The sequence below is a fragment of the Harpia harpyja genome, chromosome 2, assembly GCF_026419915.1.
Source record: "Harpia harpyja isolate bHarHar1 chromosome 2, bHarHar1 primary haplotype, whole genome shotgun sequence".
NCBI classification, from domain to species: domain Eukaryota; kingdom Metazoa; phylum Chordata; class Aves; order Accipitriformes; family Accipitridae; genus Harpia; species Harpia harpyja.
In genome coordinates, this window is record NC_068941.1 from 53930496 (window position 1) to 53945731 (window position 15236).

Below are 15236 nucleotides of genomic sequence, written 5' to 3' on the forward strand. Positions count from 1 at the left end.
AAGACAGCTTTTGGGGACAGAGAAGGTTTCCTTTTACACTGCTTTAACCTTTCTGTCTGATAAGTGGTAGATAATGAAGGTGCTGTGAAGGGAAAGGGTTTAGATGTGTGAGCCCATAGTGGGTAAGGGAGGGTGTTTTTCAAGGTGTTGAGAGGGGTATGGAAGGGCCATGAGAGTACAAAGGAGTCTCTTCATTTCTGTTCTGAACAACCTGTGTTTTTCTGCACATGTATGTTAAGTGAGCTCTCCTTTCTCCTACACAGTGTTTTCCATCATTAAAGAAAGTTCAGTTGCCTTCCCTCAGCAAGCTGCCCTTCAAATCCATAGACCAGAAATTCATGGAGAAATCCAAGAACCAGCTTAATAACTTTCTGCAGGTAAGAAAACAAAGACAAAACCAACATGTCTAAACAGGAGAATTGAGTCATGCCTCTGGAGTAGATGTTGTCTCTCTATTGACTGAAGAGAGAGCCTAGAACAAATAGGTCATATGTAAGGTTTGACACTATAAATGCCAAAGTTGTCCAAAATGCCTGAAGTTGAGATGAGTTTGGCTGATAGTAACTGTTCCTCTAGTGGTAAGTTATTTAAACTTTGATTAATTAAGAAATAGTAAATAACGAATCCTGTAATTGCCACCTTTAACTACAACACTTCACAACAAACTTCTTACAAATTAGAACTATTTTTATTTAAAAAGAAAGCTGTAAGATTAAAAATTTGAATCTTACTAATTCTAATACTTTAGAACTAGCTTCTTAAAGTATCTTTGAAGTATCTGAGAGACATGGATTTTTTTTTCTCACTCTACCTCTGAGCCATGTCTTAATCAGTTTTATGGGATGGCCTGACAAGTTGTTCCTTAACAAGAAATATTCAACTGATGTGTTGTTTCTGTCATTATTTTTCCCTCATAGAAATTGCTCTCTGATGAAAGACTCTGCCCGAGTGAAGCACTTTACGCCTTCTTGAGCCCTTCCCCAGAGCACCTCAAAGTTATTGATGTGCAAGGAAAGAAGTCCTCTTTTTCACTCTCCTCATTTCTAGAACGACTTCCTGGTGATTTGTTTTCTCATCAGGAGGTAAGTGGTAGAAAAGTAATCTTCCCAAATTTAATTATATATCCAAAGTAAGCAGGGAGAGCCATTAATATAATGTATTTGAATGGCAGGTAATATTGGAAGACATTTCCAAAGGTCATTTTTAATTTACTGTAAGTGAACAAATAGTCAGAAATAAGAGCTGTCTATGAACTTAAAAGGTGTTTATTAATACAATAAGTTTCCTGCCCTTTGATAAATATATATAGGCAAATGTGTAACGTATCATGAATAAACGAATTGCAGTCCATGTGGGATTGGTTGGGTTTTTTGTTTGGGGTTTTTTTTTTTTTTCGTAGCAGAACTTCTCACTATTTGTGCTCTAGACATGTGTATTTCAGAGGGTTTTTGACAGGTAAAAATAATTCTCTCTTAGGAATCTTCTCTTGGCAGGGAACAGCTGTGTGTCCTTAATAATTTCTGGACAACTTCTGAAGCAAAGCTAGTTTTGACAAAGAATTTTGGCAAGTGGTACAGGCTCACTGAGGGAATTTGCAAATACAGGCGGGAGCCCATGTGGACAAACCAGTTGGAGAATTTGATCCTAAGCCACAAAACCCCATTGTCTGTCAAAATGCAGTGAAGAATCGATTAGTGACTAAAATTGACCATAATTACTTGGCGCTCTATTCTGTGAGGTTCATGTTGCAGATATGCATCCTCCAAGGAGCTGTTTCTATTCCCCTTTTTAGTTATACGTTAGATGAAATACTTCTTTTCTTACATGCTGTAGTTGTCTGCAGTGGATGGGCCTTCTGTAGGATAAATGGAGTTTGGGGAACTTGGACAGTTCTAGCCTGTTAATAGGCAAAAATGCGGTCTTGCATCTCTGAGGAATAAGAAAAACCTATATATTTTAATTTTTCAGAATTGCACTGTGTTTTCACCTAGATGCTGAATGTATATGTCGCATTTCAGAATAATAAATATAAAGAAGGTTTGAGAAACTAATTTTACAGTTCAATAGAAGTACTACAGTTCTAAAAACGAAAGTGCATTCACTAAAATGACTGTTAGGTAGAAGTAGCATAAAAGCATAGAAGCATGAAGCTATTTGTATTTCACTATTTAATTGAAAAACATCCTCAAGAAAAAAGCCAGACTGCACATATATTGTATTACGTGAGTGTATATGAGGATGTAGTTAGGAAATATGGGAGAAGGAAAGGGAGTTTGTAATAAGAGTGCGTGAGAGGAGAGAGAACAAAGAAATGAAGCAGAAATGAAGCAACTGGTACTGAAAAACTGAAGGAAGTCAAGCAAAAAATGCCCAGAGAATGTGGCAACAGAGGAGTTGGAACATAACTTCTTACTCAGTTTAAATTTAATACTGTCTGTTACTTGTGGGACTAGGAGCTTAATTTTGGCTAGACTGTATTATGCCAGGCACTGTGCAAATGCAGACAAAGACCATCCTGCTTCACATCCACTTTCCCTCTCCTCTCCCCTCCTTCCCTAAGCTTAAACATAAGATGAGACAACAGAATACAGATGGAGGGAGTATAGGAAACTGTTAGACCCTCTGAATCAGTATGGCAAACGTTAGTCCTAGTTTAAAAATAATGATAAAATTAAGTGGAGGAGGGGAATTGTGAGGTGGTCAGGGATCAGCTCTGATTTTTCTTGGACACCCTTGTCTTTCAGTGTGAGCTTTAGATCAGCTCAGTCTTGCCCAGTGATAGCATTTTGGATAATGTACTAAAGCAGTTAAACTAGGGTTAAATCATTTGGTACAAGGTCATTAATGAAGTTAGTTGTGTTAAACCACACATTACAAAGCTGTTACAGTTGTGTTCTCTTTGTAACTAAGATTTCCTGGTTTAGTTTGTATTTTGGACTTTGTAGAAGAGAATGCTCTCATACAGCGCTCTCTTTGCCTTTTACATCTCATCTCACACTTTTCAAATATGTGTTAGAGCAACAATATTACCTCTTGAGTGCTATTTTCTGGATTAGATATAGCAGCAATTTCAGATCTCTCATATATACAGCTCTTTGGACAGGGCTAGCTTTAGCACATATTTATTAGCTCTCAAGACCAAGACCAAAACCAAATCAGAAGAAAAAATGCAGTTGTTATCATCTAGAGGAAGAGCTTTTAGGTTTATGAAGCATTAATGGATAGAAAATGCACTGTGCTGTAAGAATTTACACTTCTCATTGCATTTTCTAAATGATAGGGGATTCACTGAACAGCAGAAAAACAGAGTGGGGACCTTGGAGAGGTCATTGGGTTTACCTTCCTGCTCAAGCAGACTCAACTGTACCAGCAAAATTCTTGGCACGTGTTTGTCTAATGCGTGTTTAAACCTCTGATAACTGATGTTCTCTAGCCAAGCAAGGCAGCGTATCCTGGTTCTTAGCTATCTTCAAGGTTAGAAGGCTTTTCTTGCTGTCTAACCTAAATCTCCCTTCTTTAGCCAGCTAGCTCTTGTCTTGTCTGCAGCAAACACCGAACAGTTTGGGTTAGGATCATCTCAGTTATCAGGAGTTACTACTTTCCTTTTGTCCTTTATTCTTTTGTTTCTCAGACTGAGCAGCCCCAATTTCTTCTAGTGTTTTGTTAGGTTATGTTTTATTTAGTTCTTATGGGTTTATGTGGTTATCCATATTTTTCTTGCAAATGTGGTGACTAAAATTTGAAACATAATGCACCCACTAGGTTTTCCTATTCCCATGTATGAAAACAATTTTTATATCTATATGTGTGTCCTGGTTAATCCCAGCCAGAAGCTAAGCACCATGCAGCTGCTCACTTACCCCCCCCCCCCCCCCCCGCCCCTGGTGCTATGGGGGAAAGAATTGGAAGGAAAAAGGTAAAACTCGTGGGTTGAGATAAGAACAGTTTAATAGAACAGAAAGGAAGAAGCTAGTAATTATAATAATAACAATAATAAAATGACAATACTAATAAAAGGATTGGAATATACAAAACAAGTGATGCACAATGCAATTGCTCACCACTCACCGACTGATGGCCAGGTAGTTCCTGAGCAGTGATGCCCCCAGGCCAACTCCCCCCAGTTTATGTAGTGGGCATGACGTCACATGGTATGGAAAATTGGCCAGTTTGGGTCAGCTGTCCTGGCTGTGTCTCCTCCCAACTTCTTGTGCCCCTCCAGCCTTCCTGCTGGGTGGGCATGAGAAGCTGAAAAATCCTTGACTTGTTGCTAAGTAATGTTTAGACTAACTGAAAGCATCAGTGTGTTATCAACATTCTTCTCATGCTGAATCCAAGCCATAACACTCTACCAGCTACTAGAAAGAAAATTAACTCTGTCCCAGCCGAAACAACGACAGTGTGTATGTATGTCATACAATGTTTGTGCTTAAACATCATGGTATTACGCTTGCCTTTTCCACAGCAGTATGGCCCTGGGATCTTTTTCTGTAGTCTTATCAATATCAATTGTTTCATTTCCTGCATTTACATAGCGAGTTATTGCTGCTTTGCATTTGTCTTTATCAAACTGCACCCCGTGGGCTCAACTACAAATTCAGTAAGCGTATTTTCTGTTCTGTTGCCCAAGTGCTTAATGAAAATACGGAATGATGCCTACTATGAAAAAATAAATAAAACATAATTTCATTAAAATAACGAAGGGCCAAGAAGCCTGTTGACAGGAGGAAGACAGTGAGCAGACTGGAGTTTGCTTTAGACTGTGTCCCTGGAGAAAACTCTCTTCATCGTCTGAATTTGTGTGCTTGTGTGGTAACATGGGTAATGATTTGTGGTTTTCTTGTGTGGCATTTCTTGTCATTATGGTGTGGCTTTTTGTTCCCTGCCCTTGGTCACAGCTTAGCCTAACATTAGCAAAAGCTTTCAAAGCTGGGGACTCATCAAGCTGTGGAAGTTGGTAAACAGGGGAGTCTACATGGACGTTTACAGTGCACTTAAGTGCTGTGGGGTTTTTTCTTTTGATTTTCTGGTTATTAGGAGAGAAGCAGCATCTTGAGCAGTGCTAGAGAAAATACCAAATGTGACACAGGAAGTGAAGGGTACAGGATATATGTGTTGGAATATGCAACACTGTGGAGTTATTTATTTATAGACTACTATGCAGTGCCACGCCTGGAGAAGACTCGGGGACTGGAACCCAAAGTTAATGATGGGCTTTAGAACGGGATTTGGAGGGCGTGAGGAAGGAGTAAGACAAACTGATGTACAGCTGAGACACTGTAGGATACTCTCTGTATAGCAGGGTTCAAATGACAGGCGAGGGGTGACTGAAAGATTGTGACCATAAGAATAAGGCCAAGAAAGACACCAAAATAATGCAAGAGAAATAGAGCCATGAAGCAGGTTTTCCAGACTAGATGATGGTGGGGGGCAGGGGGGAAGCAGTATTAAATGATGGAATGATAAGGAAGAAAGGAAGGCAAAGGAAGAGATGACAGATTTCTTTGAAAACCAGGGCTGAAGAAAGAAAACTTGTCTGCGCACCATTCTGACCGTTCCTGAGCCAGAGACTGGGGCATTGCACCAGCCTCAGGGGGGGTCAGGTCTACCTCACTGCAGCTTTACTCTAAGCATAGGCAGGCAGGAGAAAATCCAGGAAAGCAAAGGGATGTGCTGGCTGCCACAAGTAATGGTAGGTAGGTGGTTTAGTCCTGATCCAGAAGCAGATCGTCATGATACTGAGAAAAAACCTGCTCTTCATTCTTCGATAAATGGTACTGCCAAAACCGAGGTGGTTCAATAAAGTCTTCTGTAAGTCTATTCTAACTCTGCTCCCTTCGGTACCCTGAGCTTGGGTATCCTTAGGCTCGTGTCACCGAGTATCACCATGTTATGTTTTTGCCTGGGACTGGTACTCGTTAATGGAGCTTGTATTTGCAGTGGCCAGTTCCTCTTCCACTGCTTACTGGGAGGACAACTTGCTAGTGCCTGATCCCACTGAGTAGCTTCAGCTGTGCAAGGCACTGCCTGCTCTCCAGGGGAGCCAGCTACCTGCTTCTCCCTGTGCAATAACCAGATTCTCCCCATTTCTTCCTAGCTGCTTGTGTTGCAAACAGCTCCAGCTGGCTAGCTCCCCATCCCGCATGTCCTTCATGGGTGTTGTGTCAGAGGAGGCTTTGCAGTCACACACACCTCTGAGTGCAGTCTCCTCCTTACAGCTCTCACCCGCTTCCTAGCAGTACACGGCTCCCACATCGCCTGCTTTCCCTTACCCAGCTAGTGTTGCCAGGGCAATAGAGGCAGTGGACCCTGCAAGTCTGGGCAGATCCACCCAACACTGAGGTGCTGTCGTGGTTTAACCCCAGCCAGCAACTAAACACCACGCAGCCGCTCACTCACTCCCCCCCACTCAGTGGGATGGGGGAGAAAATCGGGAAAAGAAGCAAAACCCGTGGGTTGAGATAAGAACGGTTTAATAGAACAGAAAAGAAGAAACTAATAATGATAATGATAACACTAATAAAATGACAACAGCAATAATGAAAGGATTGGAATGTACAAATGATGCACAGTGCAATTGCTCACCACCCGCCGACCGACACCCAGCCAGTCCCTGAGCGGTGAATCCCTGCCCCCTCCCACTTCCCCGTTCCTAAACTGGATGGGACGTCACATGGTATGGAATACACCGTTGGCCAGTTTGGGTCAGGTGCCCTGGCTGTGTCCCGTGCCAACTTCTTGTGCCCCTCCAGCTTTCTCACTGGCTGGGCATGAGAAGCTGAAAAATCCTTGACTTTAGTCTAAACACTACTGAGCAACAACTGAAAACATCAGTGTTATCAACATTCTTCACATACTGAACTCAAAACATAGCACTGTACCAGCTACTAGGAAGACAGTTAACTCTATCCCAGCTGAAACAAGGACAGGTGCTTACTGGGGCAAGGCTGCAGGCAGAAGATCTAGCAGTGGTGGTGACTCCAGCAGTACTGAGCATCCCCTTCGCTCTGGTCCGGTGGGAAGGGCAGTCCCTTTTCAAAATCCCTGGTGAGGCTCCTGTTTGCCAGATCCTGCCAGCGGCAGAGTTGGTGGCTCTAATGCCTGTTCTTGAGAGGGCTGGCTGTGCTCCTTCCCCAGAGAATGGCAATAACTAAATCCATTCTGGAAGAGGGATGGGGAACCACAGTGCATACCCATGTTGTGTCTCTCTTCCTAGGAAGAAACGGAAGAGGATAGTGATCTGTCGGACTACGGAGAGGAGGTGGATGGGAAAAGGGACTCTCTTGCTGAACCATGTTTCATGCTGATTGGAGAGATTTTTGAGCTGCGAGGAAGTAAGCTGTAAACGTGCTTATTTGCTAGTGTAATCTGTTGGCCAAGAAATCTGGGCCACTTTGTAATTCAGATTTTTCTGCTGTTTCAATAAGTGGAAATGTTCTTGCAATCTATGTAGCCAATTTGTTTGGAACAGAGCTCTTCTTCAGTAGTTTATGACTTTGGTGCTTTCAATCAGAAGTGAAATTCCAATATAACATTGCAGTAAAAATGTAACTGGTAAGGGAGAGCTTTTGCATTCAGTGTTCTTAAGTTTTTCATTTAAAAAAAAAAAAAACTGGAAAAAACAGAAAAGTACAAAAGCATGTTTTCTGTAAATAGTCTGCATGTTAGAATGTATGAATTATGAGGAAGGAAAGATGGCTTTATGAAAGAACATGTCATTGACAAAGCTACATAATTTTAGTGTCCATTTTAAGTATTATGTATGCATTGTAGTTCTACAATTCGTACAGTGGAAAAGATGCTAGAATTGTGGCATCTTTCAGTACCAGACTTTTTTTTTTCCCTTCCTTTATGTAACTGAATGGTGGTAATAAAGAAAACTACTTTTGTTTCTATTTGAATGTGCAGCCACACTTGACGACCTATGAAATTATTTGCAGGGTAACTGTTACAAAATGCAGCACCTTCCAAAAATGGCAGATGTATCTTCCAAATACAGACTTTCTTGTGCTGATGGTGAACAGCGTGAAAGAAAGATTAACCAGTAGTTATTAGGAAGCACTCACATTTGTTTCCTTTATTTGTAATGAAAAGCTAACTGCTTGGTTTGAGTGAAAATGTTTTCAGAATTTTAATGATGCTGCTGTGTGTACCACATTGTACTAGTACGTATGAAAAGAGTGTGAATTTTGAGGGGTTTTCTTTTTTCTAGTAGAAAAAGGGGTTTTGGTAGTTGTATGGCTCAGTAAACTTGAAATATTCTTAAACATAAAAGTTCACAGTATAAACTACAAATGCATATTACAGATACGTTTATGTAATCTGCAAGGCTTAAAAACCATATAGCAAACAGTACAGGGAAAGCAGTCAAGAAAAATGAGACCCATGTACAATTAGTGAAATCTTATAAAGGATTATAACAGATATGTTTACTGTAGGGGTGGGTTGGGGTTTTTTTGCAGGGTGGGGGGAAGGTTTTGGACATGATCACGGGTTCCCTAATGTTATTAACCTCTTGATCTTTATTTTCTGTCATTTTTCATTGTTCTAGTGTTCAAGTGGGTCAGAAAAACATTAATTGCACTAGTACAAGTCACTTTTGGAAGAACTATCAACAAGTAAGTAGCTGTTACTTTAACTGAACCTGCATTGTTGCTCTATGAAAAAAAGGCTGAGAGCAGAATTGTCAAAAAAAAAAAAAAATCAAACCCTGGATATTCTGTTGTATGTGATAATCTGCATTTGTTTTCCACAGCTCAATTACAAATATGTTGTGTTGATTAGAGAAGACACAGATCTGTGAATTATCTTTTTCCTTATTTTTTTTCCCCTACACAGGGCTTTGCTTTTGGAAGAACACAGTATTTCATGGGATTTCATTTTATACATCTATGTATACATCTATGTATACATATATATATATACACACACACACACATACACATACATATATGTATAAAATGAGTTCCTGTCCTGTTTTTCTGAACGGCCTGGCTCTGAATGGGTCTTATTAGTTTGTGCTTTATCTTACAGTCTCATGAAGATTTTTGCCAGATCTGAAACTAGGTTTCCGTTTTTAGTAATTTCTTTCAAATCAAATGCACATTTCTCTAAAATGACTGAAGTAATGTTTGTGCATGATGAGAACCATTAATTTATAACATGAAACCTGTATGCATGTAACAGTGATGTGTTTTCAGAAAGGTGTTTTTCTGTGTCATTTGAAGACATGTCTGCCAAGTGAGGCCTGGACTAGGCTATGAAGGAAGCGTGCGTGTCTGTACACACCTTTCATGTGGAAGGCTATATCACTGGTCAGAAAAATTTTGGCAAAGTATTCCTTTTCTTGTCAGATACAAAAGTCTACAGTAAAACTCAATTCAATAGAGCAGATGATTGATACAAACACATTTCCCATTACTTTTCAATCAGTACTGATGCTCTTGCGCATGATGATGTTTTTCTTGTGAAAGTCTGTGAATCTGTGATTTCTGTAGCACATTCACTTAGACAAAGGGCCACTGAGAATCTGATGAAATGCATTATTTTGCGTTGGCGTAGCAGTGGGACTATTACTCAGGTAAGTGTCACAGCCCAGAAATCTACCAGCAGAACAGGCTGTTCCTTTGTCCAGTCAGTGACTAAATTTGCACATGCCAGCATGGCTTTTAAAACCTCCCATGTAGGTTATGTAGCGGTAAATTGGACAAGAAGTGATGGCAAGTCATGCAGTTGACTCCCGGTGAACTGAGGGTATCTGTCGGTATCCATTCACTGAGTTTTAAATTGATCGGCTCATTTGTTCACATGCTGCTAATAACTGGCATGAAAGACACCTGAGAGAGGATAGAGAGAGAGAGTGTGCGCGCGTAAGCATAGCATGCATGCAAAGTTGCTATGTAGCTTTTTACGTGTTGGTTGAATTTTTACATTTATTGATTCTAAGGGTTTTGGCTGTACTGTGGCACAGTTGGGCAGTACTGCCTGGAGCCTGCTGTCTACCTCAGACTCTTGGTGCTGAAGGCTACAGTGAGTGCCTGCAGCCACAGGAGGCTGCCATCTCCATTTGTAATCCCTTCACTAATGTGCTGTTGGTATCTGTGAGGGGACTTACTGCGCTTTTATCAAAACTTCATCTGTTTTTATCCCACCAGGCACATCTGTGCATGCAACCAGTTTGGAATTCACTACTATTATTTAGCTGATTTTTATGTCTTTACCCAGTGGAGCCTTTGTACTGCCCATCCTTGAAATATATACACATTTCAGTGTAGTACTTGTAATTTGTAATATGGGTTTGTGGACTACATTGAAATGTAGCCTTCTCCACATCTAAGATACCTGGGGTGACCTAGATCCTAGAGTTCCCAGAGCTGAATACGACTTGCTGTGATGCTGGTGAAATCACCTCAGATAAATTGGGATAATTACATGAAAACGAGTATCGCTTCCACTACTTCAAGGAGTAAAAAGAATAAATCTGCATAAAATGTGAAAGACCAGCTCTGATGTGCTCCCTTCTACGCTTCTTTACAGGCAGATCCGTGACACTGTACACTGGATGTTCAGTGAACAAATGCTTGTTTACTACATTGGTGTGTTTCGAGATGCTTTTTGGCCAAATGGGAAATTAGCACCACCACCGAGAGCCAAGAGCGACGAACAAAAGCAAGAGACAAAACAGAGAGCACAGCAAAAACTACTTGAAAACATTCCAGGTGAGATCACTTTCATTCTGCTTAATCATGGATTTAATAGCTAGTGAGGAAACTGGTTAATCGAATAGTGTTCTGCTGCATTTTAGATTTTTCCTGTAGAGTTGTAAATTACGGTTATTTGCATAAATAAGGATAACTTTGGCCTTATTCTTTGCCTCTCCTGTCAGTCTGGTAAAGGGCACGGATTCAGGTATTATTTGTGGATGCAAAATCCAGTATCACTGTACTTCTGTATGTCATAATTCATCACGGAACCTAAGTTAAGTCGGCTCTCTCTGCTGGTTCTCTGTGAGCAAATACCAGCTGGTTCTGCTACCTGGCACTACTCAGAAAACAGGGAGAGTGGCACCACCCCAATTACTTCTTTCTCTTATATTTCAAAATCAAAGAGGGAGGTCTACCCGTGCTGTCAGTGTTGTGTGTTGCTGTCTGTTTCTGGTAAGAGGCTTCAGGGCACTGAATGTTAGAGGGACCTGCAGCCTGGACAGAAGCATCCTAGATCGGGTGGGATTTCCAGCACTTTCCTTTGCCTGCACTTACCTCCCAAGTCCAGGCAGCTTCCTCTTCAGCTTGCACGTTTCTGGGGCGCACCGTTCTGAGATGCTCCATCCCGTCCCATTCACAGGACACGGAGTCCAATTACATAATTCTGAATCTTCAGAGATCACATAAACCCAAAGGCACCTATCTGGGAAGAACCGAAATCATTCCATTTAGCCCTTGGAAATGCGCTTAAACATAGCTTGCATGCCTTTTATCTCCCCTCCATCTGAATGGAATGTACTTTAATGAGCTATTTTATGGCTTCACGGAGATATCTCATACCCCCTTGCATTAGGTTGTTTAATCAACTTTTACTGTGAAAATAGCAGCAGGTATGCACGCAAAATATTTGTCATTTGATGTGTAAACAATCTTTTGTTTACTCCCTTCATTACATACTCGCCTACTTACCTAGAATAGTCTTCCATAGTTGATTTGTGGTTTTGTTTGTTTCTGAGTTTGGAGAGATATGTCAGGACATAGCCGAATGCACTTTAAATTAACAATGAAGCATTGGATCACTATTCTCTAATTTAATCCTAAACATAAATAATGGGCTTAGAATTATCTGCTTACTTGTGGGAAGTATTTTCTGTGAAGATTGAGAGGCAATTAAAGTGCTCAATCTGTTTTAACTGTTGTAGGAGCTCTGTCTCTGTGGCTGAAGGTGCATTTAAGTGAATGGTTTAATAATGTATGACATTAGACTTGACTCTGCGAGGTGAACTACCTAAAAGGCATACTATATATCATGTTAAAACACTAAAAATGTTGCCACTGAGATGTATACACTATTATTAACTTGAGAATAAGGGTATCTTTTCAACCTTTGACCTGAGTTACCTGTGTGTTTAAAAGGCTGGTGAATGGGGACCGTGTACCTTGCAGCCAAGGGCCGTGAAGTGCAGTGGTTTGGTTTCCCCTCCTTTATGGGCAGCAGTGTTAGCTGGAGGTTTTGCCTAGCGTGAGTGAAACAATATAAGCTGAAGTAACATTTGTTGCAGATACTCTGCAGAGTCTTGTTGGTCAACAAAATGCCCGTCATGGTGTAGTGAAAGTGTTCAATGCCTTGCAAGAAAGGAAGGCTAACAAGCATCTACTCTATGTGAGTAACCAGAAAAGTAGCCTTTTAACTTCATAATCCTGTTAATTGCTGAGCTCTGCTCACTCAGTATTAAAGACTGGGGGTGGGGGTGGGGGGTGCTTTTGCAGAGGTTCATGTTGGACTACTGTTCCGTGTGCGAGTAACTTTTTTTGTTATTAAAGTAAGTCGGAAAAAATGTACTTGGTTCCATCACTTGACTAATTTTGAATAACAAAGCTGTTTAAGAACAGTATTGCTTTTTGTCTAAAAGAGATCCTCTACCACGTCCAACTTGCCTGACTTCATAAGGTGCAAACTGATTTCTTCGTGGAGCTGAGAAAAACAAACATACCTTGGAGAATCCTAGGAAAGGAGAGCTCCAGGACTGGCTCACAGTTAGGACCTGACAGCCCTCCAGAAGTCCCTATCCTCTGCTGTTGGTTGGGACTGGTCGGAGTATGCAGCTGGATCCAAGTACAATACCTTTGCTCTCAGTCAGTCTCTTTTGGCTCGTTTCCTGCAGCAGCCAGGCACATAACGCAGCCTCGGCACAGGAGCGGAGGCAGCCCGCTCGGGAGGTGCATGCTCTGGCGCTTGCTCGTGTAGCTACCGTGGCTTCCACAGAACAGCACCAGTTTATACAGGGTGGGAAATCCCCATCTGAAAGCAGCTGCCTGTGGCACTTGCCTTCTTTCAGCCGTAAGGCATTTCCCGTGTTATCTGTAGGGTGCGTGCTAACTTCAGGTTGAAAGAAAAGTAGTTGCGTGAATGATGAGGAGAATGACCCTACACACTTCTGTTACCTGTGATGCTCTAAGTATGACAGAAAGGAAGAAGAATTTCTCATTTGGCACCTGCGCTCATCTTGACTCTTTTCTGTTTTTCAGGTTTTGCTGGAACTGCTGCTAACTGAACTGTGTCCTGAGCTGAGAGCTCATTTGGAGCAGCTTAATGCCGCTTAGGTTTGAATCTGCACAATTGGACCACTAGAGAAATGTCTATGTCCAATAATAGACATGAAACTTATTTTCCTCTTTTCCATAGAGGGCTGAGGACTATGATTATTTTTAGCGTTTTTCTTTCCTCTTGAGTTTTTTGTGAAGTAAACAGACTTGAAAAGATCTGATGCTGTAGTAGGGTAGACAAAACAATGCTGTATAGTTGCCAATTTTTATTTAAATTGTTCTATTTGACTACTCTTCTGTTTCAAATATAGATTGAAAAATAAATGTTCATATAAGCTGAAAGAAACCAGAAAATATTTTAAACATTTATGAAAAGAAATTTTGCTTATAGTGGTAAACTAATGAATGTTGTACAGTTCTAATCTCCTCACTGAGGATTTGAGCATTCCTTTTTTCTTGTGTATTGAAAAAGCCTTGTCGTGCAATACTACATGTAAAGCTATTGTGAAAATTTTATCAATTTTATTTTTACCAAAGATTTCCCGTAGTTTGAAGCATTTGTAAGCAATAAATAACACAACTGGATTGCAGTACTTGATAGTGAGGTTGGACTGACAACTAATGAATGAGTTTGACAGCACTAGTTTCGTAAGGAATATTTACGTTACTTTGAAGTCTGTGTCGAAAATATGTATTGTAAACTGGTATGTCCTAACAGAATGCCTGTGTTAAATGTTAGTTCAGAGATTAGTGCTTATGAATTGCTTCTATGAATGATTAAGTAGACGTTTAATTAAACCATTCTAATCACTTCCCTGATATTACTCAGGGCTGTTTTATTCAAATACCCCAATTTCAAACAACCTTCAGATCCTTCCCTTATTTTATACAAGGAAAGAAAACAATGTCTTCAGTGTTTTTTTAATTTATGTAAAAATATGTAAATATGGTCTTAATGCACATCTAAATAATTAAACAACATCAAAAATCCCTAGGTGACACTCATTACTTTCTTTTAAATTCACTACAGTTGTGCTCTTAGAAAAACTGCTTGCAGTTAAGACTGGCTATATTGTAAAGTACATAAAATCCCTACGCTATATTTAAATCAGTGTTTTTACTAATGTCTAGCCTGCTGCTCCAACAGTTTCAAAAAAGTTTTCAAGTCACAGCACAGTCCTAAAGAGCAAGCCAAATTCTGCACATACGAAGTTTTACAAGTAAATAGGTATTTAGAAATGTGCAAGCTTACCATAGCAATCAGTAAAATTTACTAGTGGTTAATCAAAGTATTTTTTGGTAAAAGATTCAGCATAACATTGCTCAGGTGTACACACTCCGAGCCAACAGGTTTTCAACTATTTCTGGTACAAACAGGGGCAGTGTAAATGCAGTATGAAGAATGATGGAGGAAAACAGGCCTCGTAGAGGACACGCACAATGAATGTTTCCATACTAATGGGTTTTTTTCCATAGTTCTTTAAGTAGCATTTTCTAGTTTTAGAAGTTGACACGGTTTGAACTGTAAAGCTTAGTGTCATACAGACCCATTTCCAACTTTGAATCTCTGCAGTCTAAGAGTAAAATGTGTTGAGACACATAAGTACCTCTAGATTCATTCACGAAGCATGTGACAGAAAGTATACACACCACTAACAAAAGTAAGATTTAAAAATAGTCATGACCTGTGAATGGGTTCTATGTGAAAACAAGACAAGTTTGGGGTCTAGCTTTTCAGAATATGAAAATTTAATGTTTAAATACTAAAAATGCAGAAAAGGAAACAACCATTTTTGTTTGGTTTTGGTTTGATTCATGTGCTGTGTGACATGAAGAAAACACAGGACATCTGTCCCAGTAAAATGTCCTTAATAAACCTGAAGTCTTCAACACCATTTTTAAAAGTCTGCCTCATCTCAGTTAAAGGAAGACTGTGAGTTTTTTGCTTTCTCTTTTTTTTTTTTAGATAAAAAAGAATCAGTATAT

The 15236-nt window shown here is 40.2% G+C and overlaps 1 protein-coding gene across 4 annotated transcripts in view; it reads left to right on the forward strand.

The window, feature by feature from the left end:
• Window positions 1-14240, forward strand: part of SNX25 (sorting nexin 25) — a 92860-nt gene extending 78620 nt beyond the window's left edge. For 2 of the 4 annotated variants that reach the window (XM_052779850.1, XM_052779851.1), the window contains 7 exons: window positions 264-377; window positions 918-1082; window positions 7217-7334; window positions 8552-8618; window positions 10537-10718; window positions 12266-12366; window positions 13233-14240. In XM_052779850.1, coding sequence (XP_052635810.1) covers window positions 264-377; window positions 918-1082; window positions 7217-7334; window positions 8552-8618; window positions 10537-10718; window positions 12266-12366; window positions 13233-13307 — 822 coding nt within the window. In that variant the 3' untranslated portion in view covers window positions 13308-14240. Of the gene's footprint in view, window positions 1-263; window positions 378-917; window positions 1083-4703; window positions 4823-7216; window positions 7335-8551; window positions 8619-10536; window positions 10719-12265; window positions 12367-13232 lie in introns of those variants that run through there. The other 2 variants (XR_008234106.1, XM_052779852.1) reach the window with 2 other exon arrangements.
• The last annotated feature ends 996 nt before the right edge of the window (window positions 14241-15236 follow it).